General features: G+C 36.3%; 1 protein-coding gene across 1 annotated transcript; it reads right to left on the bottom strand.

Annotated features, from left to right (window-relative positions):
* Positions 1-2,002: 2,002 nt before the first annotated feature.
* On the bottom strand, positions 2,003-2,911 carry LOC114526735 (piggyBac transposable element-derived protein 4-like). Its single transcript, XM_028548262.1, has 2 exons — positions 2,749-2,911; positions 2,003-2,697 (listed from the first exon to the last, which is right to left on the bottom strand). Exons 1-2 carry the CDS (start codon positions 2,909-2,911, stop codon positions 2,003-2,005), a joined length of 858 nt encoding a protein of 285 aa, XP_028404063.1.
* Positions 2,912-12,233: the final 9,322 nt, after the last annotated feature.

Raw genomic sequence — 12,233 nt, 5'->3', positions numbered from 1 at the left:
TCCACAGAGAGACCAAAACCTCAGAAAAAGGAACTCCTTATATCAGAGTAACATACCCAAAGTTCAAATTAGGGGAAGAAATGGTCAGGTAGATTGCTGTCCCAGCACAATTTATGGTATGTAAATGCTTTAGTGAAGTGTCATAAATCCTTGTATAATTGGTGTATAACAAGCCAGTTCTCAAATTGCAGAACTAAAGAGGAAGCCATTAGAAACCAGGCACAGAGAAAAGGGAAAACAACTAAATTATTTCCTTCAGATAAATCTTGGTATATATTTTCAACCTACGAGACCTCTTGTGTTTCATTTTAACACTGATTGTTCTCTCTGATCTAACAATTTTATGCCTAGCTAAATTATACCATAATGTGTCAATGGTGCATTTCATAAGTAAAAATTAGACATTATATACTTAATTTAGTTGAAACTCAAGAAACATTGATCAGGAGAGAAAAGGCTAGCACCAGAAAAAAACAGGGGCAAAAGCGCAAGGGAAATGTTGCAAAAAGAGTGGAGAGCCAATGAAGGAGCATCAAAAAGGTACTTGTCTAATCATCAACAATCAACAACAGCTCATCAACAACAAAATGATTAAAGTTTAAAAAATATGTAAGTAATTGTAATATATGTAATATATTTTTATATACAATAAAACGTTTATACCTAGATTATGTATGTATATACAAGTGCCTTTTATCTTGTTCTCTGTTGGGATGATTTATAGCCAGTTGTACTTGGGGATGAATACCTCTTCCTGATTTCATTATACAACATGCAGGAAGAGGTCTAGAATTTTCAAATATAGGCATACCAAATATCCAATGCACCACCCATCTGTGGCTCCAGCAGTTTCCATTATAGACTTGCTACAAGTAAACTCTTTAAACCCACATGCGAGCTTGAGCGAAAGCCAGGGAAGGGAACGCAGAGAAGAGTTGATTTGTCAAACTTGCTTCGCGCCATTTTTGGCAACCCAAAATCAGGTCGCTGAATTAATTATTATTATTATCATTTCGACTATTCAGCATGAATAAAAATGTCAATCAAGGTGTCAATATTAGTGTCCAATTTCACTTGATTAGAAAATACTTTGATATGGCTCCCATTATCGAAGCGATTGACAAAGCAAAGAAGTCTGTTGGTTACTCGGAACTGAAAGAGTATCAGCAGAACACTGTTCAGGCATATCTTTCAAACAGAGATGTCTTCGTTTTGGCACCCACAGGAGCTGGGAAAAGCCTTGCATTTGAGTCACGGATAGCACCATACGCTTTCGAGCATTTATCACGAAATTGATTGAACACATTGTCATAGTAATATGACCGTTTTGGCACGAAGACATGAATAGAAACATTGAAAGTTTGACAAGTTGACTCTTCCAAACATTCCCTCCCCCTCGCTTTCGCTCAAGCTTGCATGTGGGTTTAAAGAGTCGACTTGTAGCTAGTCTATCTCCAATACAGTCTGAAGAGTAATAATAGTGTAGTCCCAGTGCCGAGTTATGCAATCTGCATCTTTTCCATCGTTTGTGAATTTTGCAATACATGCTAAAATCTCTTTACAGCACTGGTACTTCCTAGCATCATCCAAGAAAGCATCACTACAATGCCCACATGTACACCTATTATAAACATTTCGTTTGTCAAACAAAGCAGAATATGAGGAATGATTTAACATTAACCCATTCGCTACCAGTTTTTTCTTGGTTGCACTAGTCCCCAGGACCAGATTTTCTGGCCAAAATCGAGCGTTTTTGAACAACCATCAAAAATGCTATAAGTATACTACAAAAAACCTATTTCCTGTATGAAAAGTGAGCATTTATGTCAAGTTTACATACAGCAAATGTATTTGGCGTCATCAGTTTTGATCTGTGGCCCCCCCCTGGAAAGCAGACAGAAATAAACTTCAAACTAAACAACAATGTCAGAAACCTGCATCCGTTATTCAATTGAGATCTTTAATATATGTTCAGTTTTACTCCAGTTTTATAATTCCAGGTTTACTTCTTGAATTGAACTTTGGTATGAAATGGCTCAAAGCATTCTGGATGGAGAGCACAGTTACACCTCGGGCAAAAGTAGCGCGACTCTGGACGAGGCACTTTCTCCGTGGCCTGCTTTCTTTTACCGGTGTTTGGTGGTTTGCACACTAGACAAGGCTTAGTATGCTTGTCTTTTTTATCAGTAGGAGGCAATTTTTTTGGCCAGTGCGAAGAGGACTTTGATTCCAATCTAAAGGGATGTTGGTCATCAGGCTCAATGCTTCTTCGTCCAGACCGGCTGGGTTTAGGCCTGTGGACATCTGCATTGTTCCCCTCTGCAATTAGTTGTTCAACCAAGTTTGTAACAAAATCAAACAAAGTAGATTTCTCTTCATGAGGCCTTACTTTCTTGTAGACTATATAGGCATTTACACAACTGAGATCTTTCAAGTAGAACACCAATTTGTTGGTCCACTTGAAAGTCTTGAGGGCTTTCCTGTATACCCCTGTGAGGAAGTCACTGGTGTCTACAGATCCCATATGCTTTGTGTAATCAATGACTGCATTTGGCTTGATTATGGGGTTTTTATCCTTATCTTTCTTACCACTGTCCCCTAGAGCTGCAGTGTGCATTGTACTTAGCATTGTCACTGGATGCTTGTCACACCAGGCTAGTGCTAGTAATTCACCGCAACGACGAAAGTGCACCTCACCTAAAAGATGAAACTGTGGTTCATCAAGATATCAGCGATTTATATACTTACCTTTCTTCATTTTTGGTTTAATTTCTTTGGGCAAATGCTTTCGGTTCATTCGAACAGTTCCAACTGCATGTGTATCCTTGGCAATAAGATCAAGAAATAGTTGTGGAGATGAATAATAGTTATCCATGAACAACTGATGACCTTTTCCAAGTAGTTCCTTCATCAATCTAAGCACTGGTATGTTATGCCTGTACCATCATCTATTTCAGTTTGGTCTCTCTGTCCAGTGTACATCTCAAATTTCCAGGTATATGCAGAATCATCACAGAGTTTATATGCTTTCATCCCATATTTTGCTGGCTTTCTGGGGTTATAGGTTTTGAAGATAACTCTACCAAACCACCTGATCATTGCTTCATCAATTGAAATATGCTTTCCTGGGGTGTAGACACTGGTAAAAGCACTGGTGATCAAATCATAAACAGGCCTTACTTTTCCAAGGTGATCATGCTCATTATGACCTTGTGGCTTGAGAGTGGTGTTGTCATTATAATGGATAAATTTCAATATGGTTTCAAACCTTGTGTGTGTCATAAGTTTTGAAAACATTGGAGTCTCCAAAATAGTTCGCACACTCCAGCACAGTTTCATGCTTGGCTTCTGGACTATGTTCATAGCAAACAAAAGGCCAAAGAACAGCTTCATTTCACCAACTGAAACATCCACCCACCAATAACATAAGTAGACAAATTATCCTCGCCCCCTTTACTTTCTATGTATTGATGTGCATATCGATTAGTTTCTCTAGTAATTACTCCGGCGTCAGCGATGGAGTTGAAAATTCGCCTCGGTTTTGTTTTGTTGTTTTTTTGTTTTTTTGTTTTTTTTTTTATTTTTAGTCGTCGCAAGTCTGAAATGGTGCGAAACATTCTAGTATTTGAAACGTGTATGTGACCGTATTTATCTACGTCCCAGTCTTATCTCCCAAGAGTTGTGGTGTACAGCTTTAGCTAATTTTCCGATGCGATTTCGCTCGCATGATACGGCAATTCCTCCAAGAGGAACGAATAAACCGTTGTTTTCATGCTGTTCGATTAAGTTTAGATTGAATTGGGGTCAGAATATACTAATACATGTTGATTCTGGTCCTATTTTAATAATATCACTGCTATTTTGCCGTTTAACAAGATGATGTGGTCGTGTATGGGCAGGTTGACACATCGTAGTTTGCACAGGATTGAAGATTTAATATAACTATATAAGCGCGAATTCCAAAGGCAAAGTGTAAGACAAAGCGAATGTATCATGCGGTTTATTTACATTTTTGAACAATTGAACTTCTACACTTTCTAAAGTACGATGTGCTTCTGAATTTCGCGATCGAACATTTATAGGTTCGCAAGGTATCTAAATGCGAATATGAACTGTATTGTTTATGTTCAGAAGCTCTATATTAAAGACTGGCACGTGCGCCGGAGTTAACGCCAGAACAGGCGTCTTGTTATATCAAAAACTTCGTCGATGAAGTACAGCTGAAAACACTGGAGAGCAGTACAGTTTTCAGGAATGTCTGCGAGCACTTGACCATTCTCATTAGCTCCAGTAAATGGCCTTATTTGTGGGGCCGGGTCTTTTTTAAAAACGTGCGTGTTTGCCGTTGCTTTTCGCCATCGGCCACAGGTAGGTAGTAAGCCCTATTGTTGCTTCGTAATACAATCAGCACAAAAATACTTCCGGTCTTTTCTACTCTTAGTATATGGTAAATAAGTAAACCACATGCAGAAACCGGGAATACCCGGTTCCGGTACGTTATCTAATACGAAAATATGTACGGGAATACTTGGTTCCGGTAGAGAACGGGTTAAATTGTCTTCTCAAACTTACCATGAACTGACTGCAACAGATTTTTTTAATCGTGCTACAAGGGTTTCTCGCAAAATTCTGTCTTCGTCAGTTTGATCTTCTTCGTAATCGCTATCAGCAACCGGCTCAAACTGATAGGGCTGTGCAACAGATGACTGTTCAGAAACATCAACCAAAAAGCATTTTTACCTAGTAAAGGGCATCAAAGTCTTTTGGAATTTGACAGTTGAATTTTTTTCATTTTTCCTTGCATATGCACTTCAATAAAGGCAGTGTTGCAAAAACAATTATTGAATGGTATATTTTTCTATTGAGTGGAAAAAATTAGTCCCCTCAATCCCCCCTCTATCCCCCAGTCCTCCCCAGTCCCCTAAAAGCAAGATTAGCAAAACAAACTTTTTAATTTAATGATATTTTAGAAAATAAAGTACAGGTCTCTTGTCCATTCTATTTTATTTTTTTCCAGCTTTTTCTGCTTAATAAATGATGATTTGGTGATTTTGGTGATCAATGGTGATTTTATTGTAGAATTTTTTTGTATAGTTTTATTTATTCTTGCAAAGTACGGACTAAAACTTTTTCCCAGCTTTTTTCTTAAGTGATTTTTGAATTTTCGTTTTGCTAAGATAATATTGCATATTTTTTTCCTTCCCCTTTGATTTATGTTTCACCGTAAATGATACCAGGCCTGTAATTACTCTGTAGGAGGTGAATATTTCTCTATTGCTTGAAATTTTTTGGTTTAATACAATTTGAAATCTCATTTGAGAAACCCAAAAAAGTTTGAATTGCTTAGAAGGATTAATAATAGGATTAATGTTTTTACGAAAGAAAATATTTATATTAACAAAAAAAATAACTTTCCTGTCAGGAAAGTTTCAGTTATAGTCAGTCTATGAGAATTACCTAAAACAGGAAAATGTTGATCTTGTTGTTTACTGTGATAAGTATTTTAATAGGATTGTTTTTGACACAAGGGTTTATGAAAATGGTTTATGCGTAACAAATAATGTTATTATTCTATGGTTGAATAATAATCATTACGATATTACAAATTCACAAATTTTCTGTAATAATCAATATTCATGTTTTCGTTGTAATGAAACGATTTTCATGTTTTGAATTTTAATACAATCATATTTGCAACCCCATATTATCCTGTAGAAAGTGTTATTCATTGCTAACAAAATACGTAAAAACATGGCAGGTGGAATTGTAACATCCTGTGTTAAAATGCCCATTTTATTAACAGACGCATTCCAGAATCGCAATTCGATGTGCCCATAATCCGACATTTTATCCTCCTTGTAGGTTAATGTTACGAAACACTTTAGCACATGGAATATGCAAAGATTTTGCAATAATTTCAACAGGCTTCTTAATCTGATATGTGTTATGAGTTAGCCATCAGTGTTGTGAATTAAAATCAGGAGCTTGGTTTAAACGAACTAGATCTCTTGTTGAATCTAAGGTGTCTTGCACAACTCCAATTACATGATATTCCTTTTGTCGAAGGATGACAACACTGTCCTGCTGTATCACATTACATGGTGAATAAACAAAATCATATCCTTTTTCCACAAGTAAAGAATCTTCACCTTTGAAAAGAGGAAACCAAAGTCTCTCAGTTCCAGTTGCTATGAAGGGTGATTACCGCCAAAATATAAATATGCAATTATGCTTTGCTAAGATGATGTTTTACACTTCTAAAATGGCATGATGCAATTCTGTATTGTTATTATACAGTAGTTGTGGCGATTGTGATATGATTATATTTTTCGCTATGGTTATAATTATGCCTTTCGACATCTCTTGATAAATTTTGCCGTTTCATAATGCTATTATACATTTCATTGTGACTTTTGCCATTCATTGTGCTATTATGCATTTCATTATGCTATTATGCATTTCATTATGCTATTTTGCTTTTCATTATGCTATTATGCTTTTCATTATGCTATTATGCATTTCATTATGCTATTATGCATTTCATTATGCTATTATGCTTTTCATTATGCTATTATGCTTACGTCATACTCTGTATGACAATCAGTAGCTCAATTTGGTTCTTGCGACCATGTGTAAACAGCGCGGGGAATGGAAATTGCTTTTGCTGGAAGATGGCGGACGGAAAGAACAGCACTGGCAGCATCGACGAAGGAATAAAATTGCTTAAAGAAGCGACCGAATTGCTTTCCAGAGCTTACCAGAGTCAATCAAGTGAATCAACAGCAACAAGTACTCCACCTGTTCAGCTTCCAGCAACGCCAACGGCAAACAACCGAAGCGAACGAATAGTGTCAAACTTAGGATTGCTATTCACACCTTACCCACCTGAAGCAGGAGGGAGCAGAACAGGAAGGAACAATGGCAGTAGCAGTGAATTTCTCTCATCGCAAAGTAGGAACCAATCTCCTGCCCCACCTCAGAAGAAGAAAGAAGGACTTTCTTTTTTTAAGCCGCGTGATACGTGGACTCATGAGTTTTTTTGCTTATGTTATACACATCAGGAGACAGTCCCATCACACATCAGGAGACAGTCCTTCGTGATTCCGCATGCCTGGGTCAGGCTGTAGCCTACATCCGCCCACTGCAATGCAATTTGGACATGACACCACCAATCAAGGAAAACAAGTTTTTGAGGTAGGGTATATAGGCAAAGGTTGTGTGTTAATTGTTTATTGATCTATTTTTTCTATTTATTTATTTATGACCATTTATCAATTAATTTGTTCATTCGTTCATTCATTCATTTGTTTCTTCATTTATTTATTTATTAATTTATTAATTTACATGTTTATTTATCCAATTTACTGATTGATTGTATTTATTTATTTATTTGTCTATCTATTATTTATCTGTCTATTTATTCAGTGTTGTATTCATTTAGTTTTGTATTGATACTTTATCATTGTATTTATTTTTTGTGTTTAATTATGGCCAGTTGCATGCTCACTTATTCAATTAATTAGTTGGTTGATAATCATTTAATAATTCAGTTATGTGCTTACCATATCATTGACATGAAACTGGAAATTATATAGTCCACGTCTGCTGCACCAATTGTGCAGTGCCAGAAGTGTTTTATGGAACTGCCAGTAACTGAAGTGAGGCAACATCAGGAAATATGCCCCAGGTATGAATCATTTACGTTTGAAGTTCATGATTTATTATAAAGGTTATTGTAAGAAAGAAAGGGATACTGTACTTTTCTCGTTATTTGGTAATGTTTTTTTATTATAATAGGAAATCAGAAAGCTCTGTTAAAGACAGTGGTGAAGAGGAAAAGAATCTGAAGAGTGACTATAAGGTTTTAAAATTTTTGCAAAATGGCTACTCATTTTGCACTAGTTTCAGATGAACAAATTTAGCAAAATACACTGTTTTGGTGAGCACCTGAAAATTTATACTAAAAAAAATTAGTCAACAAATAATTGTTAAATATTATCAGACTATATCATTTTGTGGTTTTAATTTTATTGTTTCTAATCCATATTTACCATAGGTTATGTGTAATCATTAGCACATAAATAATATGAATCATGTCATCCAGCAAATTAATTATGCATTGGCAGTTATTGATTATTGGTATTGTCTAATTTTCATAAGACACCCTGTATTGACCTAACTGGTGAGAGGCAACATCATGCTGATGCATTAAGTTAATGTAAGTCAATCTGACCTTTTGAGTAGTTCGATATTATATCAATATGAGTGTTGATTACTAAGGAGGACAATTAAAATGCAACTGAAGTTTCATAGCATCATTCTCAAACCTGATTCCATTACTAACTCATCCCTAAGCCAAACCCAGACCCTAAGATTAACCTCAACTTAGGCTTAGCAATACCCTAAACCATATCTCTAACCCTATCTGTTAACTTAACTTCTACCCCACATGGCCAACCCTAACCATTAACTACACTATTTTATCCCTTCGTCGATGCTGCCAGTGCTGTTCTTTCCGTCCGCCATCTTCCAGCAAAAAGCAATTTCCATTCCCCGCGCTGTTTACACATGGCCGCGAGAACCAAATTGAGCTACTGAGTGTCATACAGAGTATCTGGAGTGAGCGCAGCATTTCTCACTGTTGCGAATGCGACACAAGTGGCATATGAAATCCTGGTGTACCAAGTGCTTCACAAAAGAGTGAACGAGTTACAGGAGATTCGAAAAGGTCTTGAAGTCCTCCAGCTTGCAAAATCACTGCAGCAACATCCCGATCTCAGTTCACTGGTGTTCCCAACAGTAGAAGATGCAACCATCGACATGAATGTCTTACAAGCAAGAGTGAAAAAGGATACATCTACGCTTACAGTAAATCAGATAGAGGATCAGAAGAAAAATACTGCATATCAGTTCCTCCTTGATTACTTCGGTGAGACATGTAAGAGGACTGATGGTAAGTACAAATACAATTCAATATAGTATAAAATAAAATTATTTTGTCTTGTTGAGTCACATGTAGCATAATATACATGTAAACACAATACCTAATTAAAGTATTTGAATACATTATAACCCAACTTTTATACATGCCTTGTGCATCCCAGGTTGTACTGTATCTGAGTCAACCCATAAATTCAAGAAACTTCTCAAATGGCCTTATGGTCAATTTATTAAAGATTAAAACCTTATGTAGTCAAACAATAGAAGTACTGCTAAAATATCCAAGTGTGTCAAAATGACAATATAATTTATTTCAGTGAGTGTAATTGATATCAGATGACATGGATAGCCAACCATATTAGTTTTAATGTCAATGATGAAGTTAAAAAATGCAACTTGAAAAAGCATCACAAAATTAGTAATATTGTGAAGTTTCGTTGCGCAATGTTCTAAAATGTGGATAATGTAGCCTCAAGAAGTTTGTAATTTTCAGTCATTTTGTATAGGGAAACGGAAAATAATACCCAGATTTTGAAATTGGTTATCATTTCCCGTTTCCTATACAAAATGACTAAAAAAACGGCAAACTTCCAAGAACTATATTATCTAGATTTTAGGACATTTTGCAACAAAACTTCATAATATTACTAATTTTGTGACGCTCTTTCGAATTCAAGCTGTGGAAAAATGTTTGTGCAGACGTTTGGAGTTAAAAAAATTACTTAAAGGGCTAAAGGCCCATTATAATTACTATGATTTTACACGTTTTTTAGGGGTCGATATCAAGGCTGTACTGGCATTAGTAAGAGGAGCACCCCTAATGCCAACGGAAATTGCAGTAAAGTTTTTGCCGGAAAGTGAACCATTGCCAGATCCAGATACATGCAACAATTCTCTCAAAGTTCCAATATGCCACACAACCTATGAACAATTCCAAGCATCATTTGATGCAACAATATCATGTCAAGGTAGAGGCTATGGTAGAGCATAAAACTGACAGAAATGCACTAAATTGTACAGTTTATATTCATTTTAATGTTATTTGAATCTTCACATTGGAAATTACTTGTAGAGGAACATCAAGTGGTAGCAATGCCATATTTGTATTCTCACTAGTCCTAAAACATGTACTTTGGAACATATTCTTGAGAATTTTATGTTTGTATATTGAATTTTATGTTACTGTACACATCAGGGGTCGGTTGTACGAAGGCCGGATAGCGTTATCAAGCTTTGTTAAATCAGTTGTTGATTGGTATAAATTGTACTATTGAAGTTTAGATTTTATAAGTTACATGTTCTTTTGTATTTGATTATTGACATCTTATGTTTTTTATATCTGTAGTTTCAAAGTTTTTCAAGCATTTTACAAAGGTTAAAGAAATTACCATCCGATGGATAGCACTATCTGACCTTCGTACAACCAGCCCCAGTACTGTACCTACACGGTACAATCTGTTTCTAATAAGTAATGGGCAGTTTACTGTCATTATACCACGATTATTGGTTAATATTTTATAGGTGCTACCATTTAAGCACACAGTTTGTAAGGAAAAATTGAACTGTTAAAATACTGATTGAACATAATTTAAAGTTGAGGGAGAGTTCTCATTAAAACCTAGATGTAGCTTGTTGTGTTGATTGTTTAGAAAATACTGCTGGTAAAATGTTGAAACAAATAAAAAAACTATCAGTTCACACCGTCCTATCACTTCAACTTCGGAAAGAAATGCCAGAGTCTTTAAGTAGAAGTCAACTCCATAAAACTCGGAGGTGTCCAGTGGGTTTACTCTCAAAGAGAGTTGTCTGTATGCCTCATTGCCTAATGTGTCACCCAAAACTGTAGAATCTGGTACTTCAACTGTATTATTATCATCATCCTGGGCGAGTAGTAGTTCATCATAATCAATCCCATAGGTTTCAATGTTTACCTACAAACCAAAAACTTCCTTTAGTATCAATGATAAGCTTGGCTACTCCAAGCAAGCTAGATTTCACTGTATGAAATGACTAATAATAATTATTTTACTTACAAGAAGACCTCACACTGTGACAATATTACTGTTACTGCACCTTACCAAAGTTATTTTAATAATAAAAGTTCCTAAAAATAGATCACAAACCAAGGGAATTAATTTGTGAATCTACATTGTACAGCATACCTGATCTTGCCAAAATTCCTGTGCCACCCTTAATTGTGCATTTCTTGATGTCATCATTCCTCTTATCCAAAGCTGTTCTGGTGAATTGTTATGTTCTGTGCTAATAGGCCCACTATTGTGCCCTCTTGCAAAGATCTGTAAATGGCGTCTGATCCTCAGGAGGAATACATAATGAAGACATGCCAAATGCCATTCATTGCTGGGTTCTAGAATCCCAACCTCCTCCATGAAATAAAACAAGTGATAAAATATGTATATACATCCCTTGAACAAATCGCGCCACAAGCGTTCTATCCGCTGATTGTGGACACTGCGACCGGCGATATGGCTGCCTCTGTCTGGGCCACGATTTGGGTGGTGTAGCATATACCTGGCTACATCTATGTTTTCCCTTCCTTTATCTGACCTAACCCTGGAAGGTAGGCCAAATGCATGGACTGCTTTTTCAAATGCAGTCAAGACAGTTAAAGCCTTGTTGTTTGTAGAGCATTCCAAATAGACTACCATCCTGGTAAAACCATCTATCCCTCCATGTATAATGAAACGCCACCTGAAAAAAAATACATAACATACTGTAACAGACAACGGCAGCAAATATTACGTACAAATGACAGACTAATTACCTCACAAGCTTATGATTCCCGTCAATGTGCCATAATTCAAATGGGCCTGGGATGTCATAAGTTCTCCGTTGAATAACGTTCATTTCCAATCTCCGTAGCAGTGTTCCTTCAGGATTTACCCTTTGCAAACAGTGTCGGATTTGTTGCTGCTGAACTCTTAAATTCTGGGATAACAAAAAAACAGTCATACGCTTGTACTTAGTATACTGCATATTCATTCATCCAGTTCGTCGTGTGAAAGGTCACAGTATGTTGCCCTGATAGACAAACCAAATTCTGCTAGACGCCTTTCAACAGTTCATTGACTCACACCAAGTAGTAGGGCGATGTCGACACTCGAGAATCTTTTTTCGATCAAGAATTCTAAAGAAAATACTTTTGCACATTGATAACCTGTTGGTATTTCAAAATCGTTTGAATCCAAGAAACGGACAGCTTCTCTTACACACCTAACAACATCTTCGTCGACAATCCCAATATCAAAACACCTGGTGATTACTTGATACAG

This window comes from Dendronephthya gigantea, unplaced genomic scaffold (genome assembly GCF_004324835.1).
Source record: "Dendronephthya gigantea isolate DGI-Jeju-01 unplaced genomic scaffold, DenGig_1.0 000041F, whole genome shotgun sequence".
Taxonomy (NCBI): Eukaryota; Metazoa; Cnidaria; class Anthozoa; order Malacalcyonacea; family Nephtheidae; genus Dendronephthya; species Dendronephthya gigantea.
This window is presented reverse-complemented; position numbering and strand designations above follow the sequence as displayed.